The 21,708-nt window shown below is 31.5% G+C and overlaps 1 protein-coding gene across 5 annotated transcripts in view; it reads left to right on the top strand.

Annotated features, from left to right (window-relative positions):
* The window catches only part of DPP8 (dipeptidyl peptidase 8), a 64,584-nt gene that overhangs the window by 16,800 nt on the left and 26,076 nt on the right, over positions 1–21,708 (top strand). For all 5 annotated transcript variants that reach the window (XR_004232394.1, XM_031955361.1, XM_031955360.1 and 2 more), the window contains exons 6-11: positions 4,660–4,770; positions 6,432–6,560; positions 8,019–8,080; positions 10,419–10,519; positions 11,201–11,378; positions 13,101–13,260. Coding sequence is in view for 4 of the 5 variants with exons in the window: in XM_031955361.1 (XP_031811221.1) it covers positions 4,660–4,770; positions 6,432–6,560; positions 8,019–8,080; positions 10,419–10,519; positions 11,201–11,378; positions 13,101–13,260 (741 nt within the window). In the remaining variant the exon portion in view is untranslated. The remainder of the gene's footprint in view (positions 1–4,659; positions 4,771–6,431; positions 6,561–8,018; positions 8,081–10,418; positions 10,520–11,200; positions 11,379–13,100; positions 13,261–21,708) is intronic.

Consider the following 21,708-nt stretch of genomic DNA (forward strand, 5'->3'; position numbering starts at 1 on the left):
TAGTAAAATCCAATTTTTATATTTTGTTTTTTAAAACTGTAGATTAGCTTTAAGGAATTAATATAAAAAATTACCAACTTGCTTCCTTATTCTCTTCTGGTTTTTTTTTTCTATTTTTATTGTTGCTGCTATTATTATTTGTATGTAGTTGTAATGAGTTAATGTATTATTCTAATTCTTCACTCTACATAATTTCATATTAATCTTTCCATATTTTTATTCTCCTTTGTCATTTTTATGGTCCAATAATATTTCCTTGAATATATGAACTATTTCTAGTTTTGTCACAACCCTTTTTGGACAGAGAAGACTTTTCCCCCTTTTTACTAATATCTTTAAGGTGAAGTGCTAGTAGTAGTGAAATCAATGGATCAAAATATATGCTTGCTTTTGTAATTATTTTGAATATTGCCATATTGTTTTAGAAAAAGATTACACTATCCATAAATCCTTCAGCAGTGTAATAGTGTTTTTGTTTCTCCACATCCCTGCAAATCTTGAAGTTTATCATTTCAGACATTTTTGCCAATTTAATACTTATTAGATTATATAACTCAAGAGATTTAATTTATATTTTACTAAGTTTAACAGTTTTTCAAGAAATTGTTGATAATTCATTGAATTGGATTTGTATATTCTTCCATTAAGAACTATCTATTAATATTTTTGACCATTTAGCCATTAATAAATGGGCCATAGTTGTATCAATTTTTGTGTTTGTCAAAGATTTTAAATGGCAAATTTTTACCAGATATATTTTCTACAGATAGTTTTTCTTCATTCTATTTATTTTGTTTTTATTTTGGATGTATTAGTTTTGTTGTGCATTTTATATACAATCAGATCTATCCATTTATCTCACATTTCATTCCCTTTTCTTCAGTAGATAAGAACTTTTTCCTCTCCATAATTGCCATAAATATATAATTCCATTTTTTTTCTTTTTTGATTTTAAAATATTTACATTTGAATAATTTCTCATTTTCCTTCTCCCCCAAAGAGATTACTCAGGGCCAAGCTACAAAAGGAAAAAATAATTTTATGTACATATTTTTTATTTTCTTGGTTTTTGATTTTTTTTGAATGATAAAAAGGATTTTATTTTTTTAAATAATAAAATAAAAATAGCTTTTTATTTTTAAAAATACATGCAAAGATAGTTTTCAGAATTCACCCTTGCAAAACTTTGTGTTCCAAAATTTTCTCTCTCCCTCCAAACTGTCCCTCTCCCCTAGACAGCAAGTAATTCAATATAGGTTAAATATATACAGTTCTTCTAAACATATTTTCACATTTATTATGCTGCACAAGAAAAATCAGATTAACAGGGAAAACCATGAGAAAGAAGAAAAAAAAAACAAGCAAGCAACAACAACAAAAAAGGTGAAAATACTATGCTGTGATCCATATTTGGTCTCCATAGTCCTCTCTCTGGATGGGGATGGCACTTTCCATCAAAAATCTATTGGGGAGCAGCGAGGTGGGGCGTGGATAGAGCACCAGCCCTGAAGTCAGGAGGACCTGAGTTCAAATCTGGCCTCAGATACTTAATACTTTGTAGCTCTGTGACCCTGGGCAAGTCACTTAACCCCAATTGCCTCAGCAAAAACCAAAACCAAGTCTATTGGAATTTTGGCTTTTGATTCTTAAACTGAGTTTTAATGAGTATTTTCTTTGATGGGGAGAGGGAATGTGGTCTAGACCTATGATTTCACTAGTATAGGGAATTCCTGGTGTGAAAACTCCCTGCACCAATGCAGATTGGCAACTTTGCCTGCAAGTTACAGTCTTAAGAGAGTTGCCTAGCTCCCTGACTGGGTTAAGTGACTTGCTGAGAATCACTGCATCTGATGTGTCTTAGAAGCACAATTTGAATCCAAGTCTTCCTAACTGCCTAGCAAACAGTCTTTTCACTGGATAATAATGCTGTCTTTCTGCTTTGCATAAGAGATTCTAATGAATAATAACATTGTAATACATATGCCAAAAGTCTGACATTTTGACATGGAATCAGACTTAGCAAATATTTCTTCAAGTGGCAAGACCTCTCTGATCAAAGTAGGAGACTTTTTATTTAAACAGTTAGCTTTAAGAATAGAGACACCATTCAATTAAGTCAAGAAACATGGATTCTAATCCCAATTCTGTCATTTTCTGTATGACCTTAGATACTAAACTTTTTATTGTTTCCTCATCTGTCAAACGAGAATAATGTCTTCCTCACCTACTTCATAGGAATATTGTGATGATCAGAGGCGATAAAATAATTGAAAACTTTTTAAAAAGAAAAATCTTAAAATCCTACACAAGTATAAGGTATTATTATGTTTCTTCAGTTTTTAAATTGTTCATTCTTCATTATGGACATAGGTCTTTAGCTATGATTTAGATATAGTAATTTATTTTTGAAGTATTATTGAGTATTAATAAGTAATTATGTTATAATCATTTGTCATGATATTTTGCTTTGAGAATATATTTTATCCCCCTAAGTTCTTCAAGACTTGTCTTCTAGCCAGCATATGTTTACGAGGTCTTTGTTAAGTGCCTAGTCGAGATCCTAGAGAAATAGATGTCAGCATTCCTGTCCTTCATAGCTTGTCATCTTATTGGGAGAAAAGACTAAGACAGATAAAACACTTTCCAGAACAACATATGACTCTAGGGAGAAAACAAGTTGGCCTAGCAGAAAATTCAATGAATTAAAAATCAGAAAAACTAGGTTACAATCCACATAAGGCCAAAAATATTTTTGTGTGACCATGGACAAGTCACTTTATCTCACTCTAACCTCAGTTTGCTTGTTTGCAAATTAGAATTAAAATATACCTATCACACAGTGTTATTGTTATATGGATAAAGTTCTTATTTACCAGACATGAAGTCACTTTGAAAAGTTTAAAATGCTGTACGTGTACAAGTATTTATCACATAATCAAGTGCTGCATTGTATGGGTCAGGCTCTTACTTCCTATAAGAGTCTTTAAAAGATGGAGTTCAGTATAAACTGGAATTGTGGGAAAGATGTATATAAAGGAGGTAGGACTTGAAAAAATTTAGATAAGATAAGAGAGGTGAAGGTATTCCAGACAGAAGAGGCCACAAGTAAAAATATGGAAGGTGGGACTAAGTATACAGTGAGTAATACTGCTCTGTTTGGATAAGACAATATTGAGAAAAAGTAGAAAAGTTTGGAAGCCAAGAACATCAGTCTATGTGGAATGAATGACTAATCCAGATTTAATATAAGGTCTTGGATAGAGTATTAATAAGAGAAATGGGATAAATTTATTTTTGAGAGTGAATTGATAGGTCTTGGTTTTGAATAGCAAGAGATGAAGACAATGGTTGAGTGATTACCAATCCATGCAAAAAGAGTGAAAAGAAGAGCAAGACAGGAATAAATATGGCCAAAAAGGGTATTTGGGTATTTGGATTCTCTTTTCCTCTTCCTCAGGGTAAATGAAGTAATAGGATAACTTCAGGGTGTGCTCAGTAAATATTAATTGATGAGGCTGCTGATGATATGGTAATAAATTTGAGTGGTCTAATGGGGAGCTTCGTACTAATTCATTTATACATTGAAGCCATTGGTTTGCCTGGGGTAAACATTCTGATTTTGACCTTTCTAATGATTCCAAGAAAAAAATGATTTACCATTAAAAATTTCTTGCCTTTGTTTACAGTATCATTTGTAGGCTATTAGATACTTAGTGACAGTTCTAACAATCAGATTTTACTCAGTCTCTATGTTAAACATTCATTGAACATCTACAACTTAAAGAACCCTGACCTAAGTGTTGTGGAAGGATACAAAGGAATTATAAGGTATATTCTTTTCTCTTAGACAATTTATTGTCCACTTCAAGAGGCAGAAATAAAAATGAAATCAATAAGCATTTATTAAGGCCTGTGTGTCAGGCATTGTGGATATATACAAAGACAAAAATATGAATTAAATCTTCCCTCTCTTTGAGCTTACATTCTGTTGGAGTTGAAGGCAGGGAGAAGAGAGAAAAATCACATACATATACTGGTATATACAGAGTAAATATATACAGAATAAATAAAGATAATTAAGTGTAAGATATTGAGGAATGTTACAAACAGCATAGAATATTGATAAACAAATCCTGTTCAAAGGTAATATTTGAGCTGTGTCTTAAAAGCCATTAGATAATTCTGTGAGATAAAGGTGAGTAGGGAATGTATTCTAGGCATGGAAATAATTAATATAAGAATGGGAAATAGAGTAATATTGAAAGAGCAGAAAGAAGTATAGTTTGGCTCAATAACAGTATGAGAAAAGACAAATAGTGTATATAATGATATAATAATAAACTATATACACACAGTGACTGTGGGAGCTCATGCAAGTCATTTAACCCCCTCTGAGCCTCAATTTTCTCAGTGTCAAATGATATGCTTCAAAGGACAGTGAAGTGACCTTAAAGGGCCCTTAAAAACTTTTAAATGCTTTATAAATCTCAGTTGATGGTTGCAGTTATTATTTCTATGTATACAAGTTGATCATGAATGTCATCTGTGTTCTTATAAAAACCTTAGTTTTAAAAAATGCAAAATAAAATAGTCATACTGCTTTCTGGCCTCAGAAATTCAAAGCTACTTTTGATGACAGTACTTTTTATGTTTATTCAGAGCTTGCTAACATGGAAGAGGACCCAAGATCTGCTGGGGTTGCTACCTTTGTCCTTCAGGAAGAATTTGATAGATATTCTGGCTATTGGTGGTGTCCAGAGGCAGAACCAGGTAAGTGTATTAAATCTAGCCCATTTACCAGATAACAGAAAAGTAATTTTAAGACTCATCTAACACAGTGCTATTCAGTATTATGCCCAAATTCTAAATCCTAAATAATGATAGTAAAGATTTCAGAGTGAAAAAAATCAGAATTAGCCTTCCCTATGCAAAATATTATTTATATGAAATAGAACAAATTCTACTGCAGTAAACCTTAAGTCATTATTTTCCAATCATTGCATTAGGACAATTTCATGTCATGAGAAAATTTTTATCATATTTCATTGTCCCTCATGACACCTTGCTAGGTTTCATCTAGAAGACAGTAGTAGAAATAATAGAAAAAGGATGATGTGTATCTATATATGTATACATATACATGCAAATATGTAGAAATAAATTTGACATAAAGGATTTGGATGAACAAATGATTGGATTGATCTGAGTTAAATGAGAGTGAAGAAAGGCCTTCTGTCTTCTATGTCCTTGGGAGGTCATAAGAATATAGCCCACTTTAAAAAGGTTGGAGAGTGCTATTGTAATGGACTGTGCTTTTTCTTTTGTACTATTTATAAAGTATTGCTTGAGATAAATAGACCATTAGCTGGAATTTGGCATTCTTTTTTTGAAGTAAAGATTATTCATAGACTCTCAGAGTTTGAAGGGATCTTAGAGGTCATCTAGCCCAATCTACATCAGTATTCTTCTCTACACCATTCCTAAGAAGAGATCACCCAGCCTATGCTTGAAGATTTCCATTGAAGAAGAACCTGCTGCTTCTTCCCTCCACATCCATTATGCTTTGAAATAGCTCAGATTGTAAGGAAGTTTTTCCTTCCATTGAGCTAAAATTTGTTTCCTTGCAACTTTTATCTGTTGTTCCTAATCCTTTCCTGTCAGACTGGTTAGCACATCTCTAATCTCTCTTATACATGGCAGTCTTTTTGAAATTTAAAGACCATTTTCATGACCATCTTAAGTAGTTTCTTCTAGATCCAAACACTGCCAGTTCCTTCAGTTGATTCCTACATAGTATGATCACTATTCATCATTTCATGTGATCATCTTCTGAATATATCTCATAAATATCCTTCCTCAAATCTTGCACTCAGAACTAAATATAGTACTTGAGAAATTCTTTGACTTACCCCATAGTACAGAGGGACTATTGCCTATCTCATTCTGAACACTGTGCCCTTATCATCATCATCATCATCATCATTGTTGTGAAATCCCAGATCACTTTAATATTTTTTTTGGTTGACATGCTACTGTTGACTTATATTAAACTGACAATCCATTTGTAACTACATTTGTTATAGGGTTTGATATTCATGAAAAAATTTTAACATGAAAAATTTTTAATAAAAAATTTAAATTTTAAAATTTTAAATGTATTTCAACAGTGAAAAGAAAAATCCAACCCTAAATACATTAGAAATGTTTATTCTTTGTTTACCTTGAAAATGTACATAAAGAAATTATTTAAATTTTTTCAGAACAAACTCATACCACTATTGCAAAAATCATTACATTTATCATATTGATAGCATATCAGGAGACAACTTCATAAATAACAATATTTTTATTAGTTGGTGTAAAAATAATAACTAGAAGAATTTTTGGTTTTTTAAATTATTCTGAATGTGAAATAATAAATTGCTTTTAAGCTCCTAATGGAGGAAAAATTCTTCGAATTCTATATGAAGAAAATGATGAATCAGAAGTGGAAATTATTCATGTTACATCTCCCATGTTAGAGACCAGAAGGACAGATTCCTTCAGATATCCCAAAACAGGTAAGGCCTCTTGCTGGCATTTATTTTTTTTTTTTTTTTTTTTTTTTTTTATTTAATAGCCTTTAATTTACAGGATATATACATGGGTAACTTTACAGCATTAACAATTGCCAAACCTCTTGTTCCAATTTTCACCTCTTACCCCCACCCCTCCCTAAATGGCAGGATGACCAGTAGATGTTAAATATATTAAAATATAACTTAGATACACAATAAGTATACATGACCAAAACATTATTTTGCTGTACAAAAAGAATCAGACTCTGAATTATTGTACAATTAGCTTGTGAAGGAAATCAAAGATGCAGGTGTGCATAAATATAGGGACTGGGAATTCAATGTAATGGTTTTTAGTCATCTCCCAGAGTTCTTTTTCTGGGTATAGCTAGCTCAGTTCATTACTGCTCCATTAGAAATGATTTGGTTGATCTCGTTGCTGAGGATGGCCTGATCCATCAGGACTGGTCATCATCTAGTATTGTTGTTGAAGTATATAATGATCTCCTGGTCCTGCTCATTTCACTTAGCATCAGTTCGTGTAAGTCTCTCCAGGCCTTTCTGAAATCATCCTGTTGGTCATTTCTTACAGAACAGTAATATTCCATAATTTTCATATACCACAATTTATTCAGCCATTCTCCAACTGATGGACATCCATTCAGTTTGCTGGCATTTATTTTCATACAATTTCCCCTCCTATATCAGCCTTTCTAATTATTTGAATCTTCAGTGCTTATCTTTTATTACCAAATTTTTAGTAAAGATAAGTTCAGTTTACATTAGTAAATTTAGTACATGTTGAACTCATAAATAATATTCAATTCTCTTTCATGATTTTAGCCTATAATACTTGTTTTCATACTGGTTTATTTCCTATATAATGCTGGGTTAACTAGTAGCAGCAGTTAAGAAGTGGAATTCTTGCTTATATTGTCTAGAAAATCTTCCATAGATGCTTACCAACTACATGACTTTGGACAAGTCACTTCTGTTTGTCTGTTTCCTTATCTGTAAAATGGGAATAATAACAGCATCTACTTCCCAAGGTAGCTGTTGAGGCCAAAATGAAATAGTATTTGTAAAGTACTTTGCAAAGCTTAAAGTGCGATGTAAATGCCAGCTATTATTATCATCATCTCATTAAATTAGTACATTTGATCTGTTGTTTCACTTTTATGTTGTTTCAAGGTTTAAATTATAAAAATGGGTATATATTTGTTAACCCTTTTTTTTTTTGCAGCCATCAGAGTACTAATGTATGATGATGTCATGACGTTTTGCCCCAGAAAAGGCCTGATATATATAATAGTGCCATTTTTTTTTTTCAGTATTCATTGATAGCATTGACTGAATTCACTAAAATGTACAGTGCATTGAACTGATACAGATGTCTAGTTTGGGAAATATTGGTTATGTATGAATTTGGATGCAACTCATTATTAATGTCTTTTTGAAAAGGCACAGCAAATCCAAAAGTCACTTTTAAGATGTCAGAAGTAACGATTGATGCTGAAGGAAGGGTAAGTATTAAATTATAAATTTCTTTTATAAATTCATTTGACATTTGATTGAATCCTATTATTTTGGAAATCACATATGGAGACAAGCCTACTATGAAATAGCATAATGTTTTTATTTAAGAGGGGGAAAATAGCAGAATATATGCATATAGGCCATTGACTTTGGGATTCCAATGAGGGACTAAAACTCTTTCTTTTGTATAGTTTCAAAAAGACTAAATACTTATATTGTTCTAGAAATAATCATTACATCATGTTTCTTGTTCTAAAAATAGCTAGCTACTAGTTGTCTTTCTATAATTTCTGTTCTTAGACAACAGAACATGGGGGGGACTATTGATGTTAATGCTTTCTCAGCAGTTTGACATTTGACAAAGATACATATAGATGTATATCTGTATATATATCTTTGTCAAAACTAAGCAGTTTTTCTTGAATAGTTTCTAAAAATATAATCTTTTAGGTATAATTCTTGTGATCCCTTAGAACCTTCAGACTATGTAATGTACTAAATTAATGTATTATATTAATGTACTAAACCTAATAAACAAATCTGTGGACTTTTTGAAGAACAGGTCATTGCTTCAAACTGATTTAATTTTCTACTTTTCAAACTATAGGCAGTTTTCATCTTAACAATGTAGAGATGTATAGAGAGAAATCATCATCACCTGCCATTACTGCTCTATCTTAGTTTTGTTTTCCCCATAGATTAGTATAAAATATAGCACATTATTTTCTGGATATTAGCTGGAGATTGTCCCTCTGTAATTGGCAAAGCTATATTTTAATATCTTAAGGATCTGTAATTTCACTGATATGTTGACCAATACAGATTGCAACCCCTCCATAACTTAGTAAATAGAATTTCTAGGGCTGAAAATTTCTTCACCTACTAAGATGGTGATGATCCACTCTAAAATGAGCTGGTCCTTTGACAGTAGATATGTAGGGTGCTACTTGGCCAGAATTTGAAACCTTTCCAATTCAGCAGGATTTATCAGACTTGTGCTGTACTAATATAGGCTTTGAGAACCCACAACATGTTACTTTCACTATACGAAGAGGAATTGAAAGAAAACTTTAATAGAAGATGATTTAACACAGCAAATAGTAAAGAGTCCACATACTTTATTGGTATTCTTGTGATATCAGGAAAAAATGAATAAGACCTTTCATTGAGTTGGCTTGGATTCAATTCATTATTAATGTCTTTTTGAAAAAGCACAGCAAATCCAAAAGTCACTTTTAAAATGTCTTTGTTGAAAAGGTTTGCAATTGTCAATGCTATAAAATTACCCATGCATATAACTTGTAAATAAAAAACTATAATAATAAAAAAAAAAGATGTCTTTGTTGAACTTGCAATATGGACAGGATATAGACAAGAAGTCACTTAAGGGATGTAATCTGCATACTTGGAAGGAAAATTCAAATTCATAAGATCACAAGTCATTTGAATATAATCACAAATTCCCCTTGTATTTTTCATGACCTTTGGGTGAGATGTATGTGTTTGAAAGTTATATTTTAGTGTAAAATACATCAGTACAATTTAATGAAAAAATAATTCACATATGCAGATGTTTGGTATAGACATGGAAAAGACATTTTAGACCAGTGCTTGGTAACCTGGAATCCACGAACTTTTTAAACAGTGTGTATGTATCTTTTACCATTATCCCTCAATCTTAGTTGTTGTATTTTTAAAATATAGCATGTTGTTTTCTAGTTATTAACTATCAACCATAATATATCAAAATAATTGATTTCTTTTGTAATTACATGTATTTTATGCATTTAAAAACATTATTTTAACAAGGGGTCCACAAGCTATACCAGAATGCCAAAAAGATCCACAACATCCAAAAAAAAAAAAAAGATTAAGAACTTTTGTTTTAGTTTAGGTTTTTTCCTCTGGCTTGATCTTTTGGTAGGTATAAAAGGCATTTTTGTGAGTTACTAACAGATTAGTACTAGGTCTCTTTGCTGGTACCTGTGCATTACTACTTTCCTTTCCTCCTTAGTTACTTAAGAATGAAATATATCATAAGAGATGATCAAAATAATTCTTCATGTTTATAAAATACTGTCTTCATAATAACCTAATGAGGTAAATAGTATAAATACTATTATCCTCATTTTACAGATGAGGAAACTGAGGTACAGAGAGATCAGGTGACTTGCTAGTCATTCAACAAAATAAGTGTTGGAAACTGGACTCAATCCAGGACTACTGACTGAATCCAGTGCTCTTTCTATAACACTGCTAAATAGTTGATGTTTCTTTAGTTGACGATTCAGTCCTCTGTAACTTAATTGCTATTGATTTTAACAGATTGCAGATGTGGTGGATAAGGAACTAGTCCAGCCCTTTGAAGTTCTGTTTGAAGGAGTTGAGTATATTGCCCGAGCTGGATGGACTCCAGAGGGAAAATAGTGCGTATGTTAAATTATCTAATCTTTACATCAGGTTTAGGATCAATAACTTTAAAAAATCTATAGTTGTAGATTTGTTGTTCGCTGTGAATATGCTTTTGTATTTGGAAAGATACAAATATTTATGAAATATTAATGTTATAATACAAAAACTTGAGTTGACTTATTGATCAGGAAACAGAATAGAAATATACTACATTTTAATTCTATTCCAACCTTAAAGACTGTTTACTTGGATTAAATTTACTAAATGTGAATTTGAAGCTATTCTTTTTCTCAAGATTATTTTTAGGCATTCACTTTTAATAAATTATTTATAGGTATATATATATATGTATATATACATATTTTAAAATTAATATAAAAGCAAACTTTATATCTAAATTATGATAAATAGGCACTACATGCAGACTGAAGAGTGAAAAATAATTTGCAAGGTTACTTGTGATTTGGGGAATTTAGGGAAAACACTTTTAGAATATTATTAATGTTCTTAATTTTAAAAAAGATACATCTTTATTTTTGATAAACATATTAAATCAACTAGTTCTATAATTTTCTTTTCACTTTGCCACTGAAAAACATTTTCTCAATTTCTGGCAACTGGTTTGTGAATTAATATTATATTCTTAAAACTATGAAATTATTTTCTAATCAGTTTTTCTTTTTTTACATAAATAGTGCTTGGTCCATCCTACTAGATCGTTCCCAGACCCGACTACAGATAGTATTAATATCCCCTGCATTATTTATCCCAGTAGAAGATGATGCAATGGAACGACAGAAACTAATAGATTCAGTGCCTGATTATGTGACACCACTCATTATTTATGAAGAAACAACAGACATCTGGATAAATGTAAGATTTATTTCTAGAGTATTTGGTTAAATGTTTCTGTTATATGGCAATGAACATGATTTTCATATAGTGAACTATCATAGTGGATTTGAAGGGAAAAAATGAAAATGAATTATTTCCTTGATTTTCAGCATTTCAAAAGCTCTTTAGTTTTCTCTTACTTGATTGCCTCAAGGAAAGTTTGTCATGAGTCACCACAAGTAAAAACTTTCAGTTTTCTTTAATTTAAGAAATTTCTTCCCTTTTTAGAAAGTAAGAGTTTCTTATTTAAAATAAACTTTCACTTTTAGTAGCTGTAGCTTAAAACACTTAAATCATACTGTATTATTCTTTGGTATAATAAGAATATTAAGAGCAGAATTCTAGAATTAAACAGTTTTGTAGATAGAAAGTTGATGCCATTGAAATAGCATTTCCTTGGTTGATTGTTCCTGGAAACATCAGGTATTGGTATACAATTACAGGTTCTCCAGCAGAGTCAACTATGCTAAAATGACCTTAAGAGAATATTCTCTAAAGCTCTGTACTTGTGTTTTTCAAGATGAAAGTACTATAGTAAACACAGTAGCTGCATAAATTTTAGGAAGCTTTTTTTTTTTTAATTTTTAAATTATCCCAGAAATAGTTTAAACAAAAGATTTATCCACTTTATATACATATGTGTTTTTAAAATAAATTTAAAGGGGAATTTTAAAGCAATTGTAGATTGTCTTCTGAATTTATTAATTTTTAACATTTACTTTTATGAATTATCATTTTTTGATTTTCATTTTTTCTCCTTTTATTCTCTAATCTCTCCCCAAGAAAGCAATCAATCTGATAAAAGCTTTGTATATATATATATATATATATATATGCATATCTATATGTACATATGCATATATATATATATATATATATATATATATACACAATCATATTAAACATTTCCACCTTAGTTATATTGTGAAAGAAAAATCAGAGCAAAAGAGAAAAATCACAAATCAAAGATTATGAAAATAATATGCTTCAATTTGCATTTAGATCAGCATTCTTTCTTTAAATATAGATAGCATTTTCCATCATGAGTCTTTAAAGAAAAATTTTAAAAGGGAATTTTAAAATGAAATTATGTAGATTCTGTATTTGCTGTAGTTTCTCTCAGTCTCTTAGTGTCTCAATTTCTTTATCTGTAAAATGTGGATGTTGAACTAGATGACCCCAAGATCCTTTTTAACTTTGTATCTGTGTTGCTATGATTCTCTATGATCCAAATAATTATAGTAATATCATGAACTTTTATCATATTCATGTATTTTGTTTCATCTGAGATGAAAATTCCTTCTGTCCTCAGCAAATACCTTTTAAAGAAAATTAAAGTATTTTCTCACTATTTCTCAAATAAATGTGCATAAAATTATAAATTACCTCTGTTAATGTATTAGAGTAGTATAGGGGTGGTAGAACCAAATGAAATTTATGTTTTTCCCCCATCTAGAAATATAAATTGATCTCAAAGTAAGTAAGAAATATGTCAAATTAAGATGAAATTTAAAAGTCATAGTCAAAGGCCATAGTTGTAATTAGAATATATATATGTATATATATTTTAGGGCTAGTAATTTTTTTATAATTGGAGGTATATTAATAATTATTTTGTTTTATTTAGTATTTTGAATTATTTTGTATATAGAAAGACATTTTAAGTGTTTTATGTAGTAAATTCAACTTTTTATTTCACAGATCCATGATATCTTTTATGTTTTTCCCCAAAGTCATGAAGATGAAATAGAGTTTATTTTTGCCTCAGAATGCAAAACAGGTTTCCGACATCTGTATAAAATTACATCCATTTTAAAGGAGAGCAAGTATAAACGATCTAATGGAGGACTACCTGCTCCAAGTAAGGAATCTGATTTTTGAGAGGATACAATGTGTTTTTACAAGATATATAGTGATCCCAATACTTGCCATGTTCAATTTGTTTTACTCAGAATTTTAAGTATATTCTCCCTTCTCCCCTTTGGTGGTAAATTATATAGAAATCTCACAAATGGGAAACAATATGATGTAGTGGAGTCAGGAGACTGCGTTTATTATGATTGTACATGACTTACTGTAATTTTGGGCTAATCATTTCACTTTCTTGGGCCTCAGTTTTTAACCTATTTAAAATAGTAATAATAGTATCTTCCCTCAGTGCCTAATATATTATCATGAGGTTTAAATAAGATGTTGATCAAAGCACTTTGGGGAAAAGTACAAAATACTATGTGTGTTATGGTATATTAGTCTTCCATACTTGATTCATTATTGTAGCTTATTTTCAGTTGATATAATCATGAAATATTTATTATGATGCCCACAATAAAAATAATGAACCACTAGATGTAATTTGTCTTACTGTTAAAGTGAAAGATAATGTCCAAGAAATATTAAGACTAATAAAATACGAAATAGAAAACTGTGAATAGGCCATTAAGAGTTATGAAAGAATTATATCTATCTTCTTCCTAAATTCCTGTTCCTCTTCCCCCGAAAATAAAATTTATCCTGAATCACTAGAAACTTTTTCAGACTTTTAAAGCAGAAATCATTCCAAACAGCTATATAAATTGTTCCCAGTGATAGAATATGACTCTGATACCCAAATTGGACAAATAAAAAAATAGCCATTCTAATAAAAATAATAACTAAAACAACCATTTTGCTAAAGTCTATAAAGAATTTTAAGATCTTCAGTGTACTTCATAACAGCTATGCAAAGTAGATAATGGAAAAAAAATTCCCATTTTTTTATTTGCTTTTTGGTTTGAATTTGTGATTTCATCAGTACAAGAAATTTCTGGTAAGAAAATTTCCTCCTCACCAGTGCAGATTGGCAGCTATTCTGCAACTTGTAGCCTTGGAGAGTTACATAGAATTACCTGAGTATCAGAGATTGTGACTTGCTTAAGGTCACCCTATTCATTAGGTATCAAGAAAACAACACTTTAATCCAAGTCATCCTGATTCTGTTTCTCTCTTTTATATCACACTAATTTATTGCCCATTTTATAGATGAATATATTCAAATCTGAAAATTTAAGTGTTTTGTCAGCTAAATGCGGTTTGAATTTCATGCAGTCTTCTATCTCTTAAGAACAGTATTCTTTCTACTGTATTATTCTATCTTCATGATGAATTTTACTTAGGAATATTTTCTTTACTTAAAGACAATAGCAACTAGAATTAAATATGTGATTCGATTAGTTTGAGTCTCTCCATGGATCACAACCATTCTTTATCTTATTGAACGGTATTCTGAGTTGTTATGGTTGAATTATTCTTTATCCTTTTCCCCAAACTTTTGATGAACCTTTCCAAACTTAGTTGGTCTTATTCTTAAGACATGCATTCTTTTGTCAAGTCTATATTCAAAGTTTTTCCAGATTTATAGGACCTACCAAAGTTTATTCTTTCCTGGTAATAACTTTTAGAACACTAGGACATCCTCACATAACACTTATGTTCTGCTTCCATTCATGGTCACTGTGGTGCTACTTTCCTCCTGAAGCTTTTCATGACCATTTTTCCTTTGCATCTCCTTGTCCTTCCTTCAGTAGATTTCTCTTTCCAATTTCTCTGTTTCCCTTGTATCAAGTTACACTTGGCATACATGTTCCTCCCCCATAGTGTTGTAAATTTCTTATGGGTCAGGTCTGTCTTTTTCTGTTTGTTATATTTTATATATTTTTGTACATGTCTATTATATATGTATGTGTATGTACAAAAACATATGTAGATGTCTGTATATATACACACACATAAATATATATAGATATATGTATGTTGTCTCCCCACAATAGAATCCGGGTTCTTTTATGCTAGTTGTAATTCTTTTTGTATTCCTACACCTAGCACAGGGGCTTTATATTTAGTCAGTACTTAGTGTTTGTTGAATTGAATATTTTGTATTATAGATGTGCACATTTTATCTGCCCTTCTAGATTGAAATTCCATAAAAACAAGATTCTTGTTTTATTTTTCTCTATATTTTCCCATTGAACCTAGCACAGTGCCTTCTGCATAGTAACTTTTCAGTAAATACTGTTTGAGAGGAATTTTAGACTCATATAACATATTAGAAAAAATAATAACCTAATCTTAAACATGTGTGTATGGAAAATTAAAATTATATAATTATAGCTCCAGACATCAAAAGGACTGTCAGAAAAATTCATCTCTGCCTGAGACTATGTATGCAGTGAAATAGTCATCAATAAGAATGTACTTCATTAGGTACAGATTATTAATGCATCCATACTTTCTTACCTATTTCATGTCTTGATTATATCTGTTTTTTTAAAGGTAGACCTGGAGGCTTTCTTAATATAAAAGGTTTGAAACTAGAATTAACATTGTTACATGCTTCATGGGAAAAAGAATAAAATTTGGGCCTGTTGTAGGGGAATGCACCAACAGTCTCTGTTGCTGGGGTGGCAATATAGATCTCTTACGTTTGGGAATTCTAAGCTTCAATAAGGCTAAATTTGTCAATTGAATGTCTATACTAAGTCCATCACCTATATGGGGAGCCACTTAAGAGTAGAGACCATCTGGCCTAAGGAGGGGCAAATTGATGCAGATCAGCAAGATGGAGCAGGTTAAAGTTTTCATGGTGATCAATACTGGGATCTACATTTTCAGTCACAGCAAGTTATATGGAGCTCTAAAAGATAAGTATTTATATTTTTTCCTAGAGGCAATAAAAAATTACTGAAGTTAGTTAAATAGGGTAATCACACGGTCAGATCTGCACTTAAGGAAAATTACTTTAACAGCAGGGTGTAGGAAGGATTGGATTGCATACAGGCTAAGTCAGGGAAATGAATTGGGAGATTATTGCAATAATAATTTAGTCAAGAGATGATGAAGACTTAAATTAAAATGGTAGCTATGGGAATGGAGAGAAAGAGTGAGATATAATTGTTGTGAAAGCAGAAGCCCCAAGATTTGGCAGTTTGACTGCAGGTGTGGGGTGAGAGAGAATGAGGAGTCAAAGATAGGGCTGGGAACCTGGGAAATTAGAAGGACAGTGACACCTTCAACAGAAGTAGAAAAGAGAGAGAATAGTTAGGGGGAAAATAATTCTGTTTTGGATAGGTTGAGTTTAAGACATTCATTTTGAAATACTTAATAGTTATTTTGTGATATGGAACTGAAGCACAAGGGGCAAGTATAGACAACTTTTTCAAGAAGTTTGGCTGAGAAAGGGAGGCTCTAGTATAAAGGAGAATAGGAAAAAGAAGGTAGACTTTGGCTAGGACTTAAAAATTGCTAGGAGATAGAGGTAAGAAGCCAGGAAGTTCCAGGCCTGAGAGACAGCTAGTGAAAATGCACAGTCAGGAGATGGAGAATCACGTCAAGTTTGTTTTGTTGTTGGGTTTTTTTTTTTTCAATTTATCCAAGAGATAAATTTTGTACATAGTGTGTGTGTGTATATATATATATATATATATATATATATATATATAGTCTCCCCATTAGACTGGCAGTTCCTTGAAAGGAGAGACTGTTTTTTGCCTTTCTTAATATCCCCAGCACTCAGCAGAATACCAATACATAGTAGATACTTAGTAAATGCTTGTTGATTTACTGAACAGCCATTTCAGAGCCTGAAAATGAAATGTCAATTTTGGAATGTTAGTAGACCAATTCATCTAGAAATATAGTGTCTTTGAAGGGTAGTAATATGTAAAATAATTATGAAAAAGTAGATTTAAATATTTTAAGTAAAGATAACATAAAAGGCAGCAAAAGATAAAGCACACATCTTTTACTGTTCATCAGTAAACTACAAAAGTGTAGAGGACACTCTACTCTGGGCAAAGCCAATGACTATGTTAGTTTGCTTTTCTTAACTGTGTTGAGGGAATATACTTAATCGGAGGTTTGTTTGGGTTTTTGTGGGAAAGTGTCTCTTGTATTAAAATTGTATTAATAAAATATATAAAGGAGTATAGATCACATCCACATTGTTTCATATTTTTGAATACTCAGGTTAGTTGTTTATATTTTTTTAAAGAGAGAATTGGTAAGTCACAAGATTTTTGAGCAAAGAAGTGACATTATTAGATAGACCTTTTTTAGAATTGAATTTCTTAATCTGTAGTCTGTAAACTTGGGTTATAAAAATATTTTGATAACTGGTATTTTAGTACTTTCAATCCCATATTTTGTTTCATTTAAAAACATAATTTTGAAAAAAAAAAAAAGCCAGTTAATAGGCTTTACCAGTATGCCAAAGAAAACAGCTTTGGGAGATATTATTTTGGCAACTGTGGACAATGTATTAGAATAGGAAAAACTAGAGTCAGGGAAACCAATTATGAGGCTATTAAAAAAGTTAAGGTGTGAGATGGTAAAGACCTAAACTAGGTTAGTGATTGTATAGCTAAAGAGAATAGGAATGATTCAAAAGATTTTGTAGAAGTAGAACTGATAATATATGAAAGAATTAAGGATATTTGAATGAGGGTGGAGCTTAAGGGGAACATTATGAATTTGTTTAATTTGAGTTGCTTATAGTTCATTACTAAAGAAATATCCAGCAATCTATGTAAATTATAGTTCATACAGAGTTTAGGATTAGTATGTTGAACTAGTAGTCTTTTGCAAGGAGATAATAATTGAAAACAGAAGCTGCTGAGATCACTATATTGAGTTGAAAACCTCAAAAGTGAGTTTTCCATACAAGGATTGGTTAGACAGGTCAGAATAAAACTAGGATAGATAGATCAGCATCTTAGATTCTAGAGGGAGAAGAGAATGTTTAGGAAAAGGGACTTGTTGATAGCATGAAAACCAAAATGCCAGAGAGGGGGGAGAAGGAGTATGAAGATTGAAAAAAATCTATGTTTAGTAATTGGAAGATCATTGATAACCTTTGAAAGAACAATTTCATAGAATGATAGTCATAAGTAAGGAGGATTACAAGAAAGGAAGGATTGAGAATAGCTTTCTCAGAGTTTGGAATAAAGTAAAGAGTGATATAGGATTAGTAGATCAAATAAAGGATTTTTTTTAATAGGGACGGGGAAGGGAATACACTTTTCTATAGTACCTACAACATACTAGGCATTGTATTAAAGGTTTTTACATATCTTTCACTTGACATATAGTTATAAGAAAAATAATGGAGTTTAAAATTATGGAAGTGGAATAATTTGGTGTGATGATGATGGTGCTAAAGATGTGACCATCCTTGAGAAAGACTAAGAAATGAAAGTCTGAGAATTGGTTTTAAAAAAATGTATATTTTTAGGACCAGTAGGTAATGTTTATAGACTTTGAAAACTGTGATTCTTAGTTCTCCATTTCCTTCTAGTTTTTTTTCCTGTTATTGCAGAAATGAAAGTCAGTTCATATAGAACTGAAGACCATTTTGTATTTTTTCCTTGTTTTAAGGGTTACTATGGCTAAAGAATTTATTTAATGTCCAGCATATTGGACTTTGATAAGTCCTCAGACTCAGACAGCTAAGATCTTGTTGCTGGGACTATACTCAAGTCTTGCCAGCATAATAGAAACTACTGAAGCTTGTGTACCACTGGCATCTCACTAGCGATCTCAGGATTACTTCCACACAACAGTGAGGCAAGGAAGGTATTATTGTGAAGATATAAATTCCAAGAAATAATTAATATCATTAATTAAATCTACACATGAAAATATTATGAAAAGGGAGGAAGGCAATTAGTTCAAAGGGAATCATGTTATAAATAGATCATTTAAATGGTTTTTATTAATGGTCAGGGTTTGATACATCATAGCTGAATTTGGTTGTAATTTATTAGTAATGTTCATTCTTTTAAAAAGAGTTTTTTAAGTGTTCAGATTCACATTCTCTCCTTTCTACTCCCTTCCCTTCCACCCCAGTTGAAAAATAAAACCCGTTACAAATATGTATTGTCAAAACAAATTTCCACATTAGCTATGAACAACAACAACAAAAAGTCACAGCACATACTCTTTTTTTTTTTTTAATAGCCTTTTATTTACAGGATATAGGCATGGGTAACTTTACAGCATTAACAATTGCCAGACCTCTTGTTCCAATTTTTCACCTCTTACCCCCTATCCCCTCCCCCAGATGGCAGGATGACCAGTAGATGTATATTGTACAATTAGCTTGTGAAGGAAATCAAAAATGCATGTGGGCATAAATATAGGGATTGGGAATTCAATGTAATGGTTTTTAGTCATCTCCCAGAGTTCTTTCTCTGGGCATAGCTGATTCAGTTCATTACTGCTCCATTGGAAATGATTTGGTTGATCTCGTTGCTGAGGATGGCCAGGTCCATCAGAACTGGTCATCATATAGTATTGTTGTTGAAGTATTTAATGATCTCCTGGTCCTGCTCATTTCACTCAGTATCAGTTCGTGTAAGTCTCTCCAGGCCTTTCTGAAATCATCCTGTTGGTCATTTCTTACAGAACAGTAATATTCCATAATATTCATATACCATAATTTATTCAGCCATTCTCCAACTGATGGACATCCATTCAATTTCCAGTTTCTAGCCACTACAAAAAGGGCTGCCACAAACATTCGTGCACATACAGGTCCCTTTCCCTTCTTTATAATCTCTTTGGGATATAATCCCAGTAGTAACGCTGCTGGATCAAAGGGTATGCACAGTTTGATAACTTTTTGAGCATAGTTCCAAACTACTCTCCAGAATGGTTGGATTCGTTCACAACTCCACCAACAATGCATCAATGTCTCAGTTTTCCCGCATCCCCTCCAACAATCATCATTATTTTTTCCTGTCATCTTAGCCAATCTGACAGCTGTGTAGTGGTATCTTAGAGTTGTCTTAATTTCCATTTCTCTGATTAATAATGACTTGGAGCATCTTTTCATATGACTAGAAATAGTTTCAATTTCTTCATCTGAGAATTGTCTGTTCATATCCTTTGACCATTTTGCACATACTCTCATTTCATCATCTCTCATTTTGGAGATTGGTACATGTTTCATCTTAAGTCCTCCAGAATTACAATTGGTAAGAGAACATCTTTATAATATTACTGTTATATAAGCTATTCCCTTGGTTCTACTTATTTTACACTGCATAAGTTCATTTAAATCTTCTCATGTTTCTCTGAAGCCATCCCCTTCATTATTTCTTATAACATAATAGTGAGCAATCATATAATATACCATAACTCATTCCAGCCATTCTCCAGGTTATGGATACTCCTTTAGTTTCTAGTTGTCACCAGAAAGAGCTGTGATGTCTAATTTTGTACATATGGACCCTTTTCTTCTTTCTTTGTTATCTTCGAGAGTAATACTGTTAAGTCAAAGGGTATGCACAGTTTAGTAATTTGAGAAGCAGAGTTTCAAATTGCTTTCCAGACCAGTTTATAGTTCCACCAATAGTGTATCAATCGTTTTTCATTTTTTGTAAACTTTGACAATCTAGAGTATAAAGATGGAACCTCAGACTTGTTCTAATTTGTATTTTTCTATTTTCATAATTATATAGATTTTTTTTGTATGACATTCATTTTATCATATTCATTTTGTTACATTTTCATGGGCAATTTTCAGAGGAAAAGACTCAAACTATTACTATCGCTTGAATCTCTTCCTTATACCATTGATCTTTTCCTCTGAAAATTACCTATTCATATCCATTACTATTTATCAATTGGGGAATGATTCTTATTCTTAAAAATTTGAATCAGTTCCCTATATATATCTAAAAAATTAGATCATCATCAAAAAATGTATTCAAGATTTATTCCCCCTTTATCTGCTTCTCTTTTAATTTTCACTGGATCAAATTTCTTGTGCATCATCTTTTTAATTTTATGGAATCGAAATTATCCATTTTACCTTCTTTGATTTTCTGTATCTCTTGTTTCTTTATGAACTCTTTCCATATCTATATTTCTGATAGGTCATTTTAACTTACTCCTAGTTAACTGAATCTCCATATTTAAAGATGAAGGGTCAAAAAGTTTTTAGGGACATCTAGCTTGATGATTGTAAGTATTTCACGTTTTGGTAGAATACAGCTATGAAATTTAAAGAGGCTTCCCTGCTAGGGAAATGTGGGCACATCTCTATAAAGACCATATTGTACAGCCCTGAACTCAGGAGGATCTTAGTCAAATCTGGTCTCAGATGCTTAACACTGCATAGCTGTGTGACCTTGGGCAAGTCACTTAACCCCAATTACCTCAGGGGAGGAGGGGAGACCATATATCTAGCTGGCATATTTCAGGACCTACAGTTAGGAAGACTGTATTTAAATCTGACCTCAGACACCTACTAGTTATATGACCATGGGCAAGT

Source organism: Sarcophilus harrisii, chromosome 2, assembly GCF_902635505.1.
Source record: "Sarcophilus harrisii chromosome 2, mSarHar1.11, whole genome shotgun sequence".
NCBI lineage: Eukaryota > Metazoa > Chordata > Mammalia > Dasyuromorphia > Dasyuridae > Sarcophilus > Sarcophilus harrisii.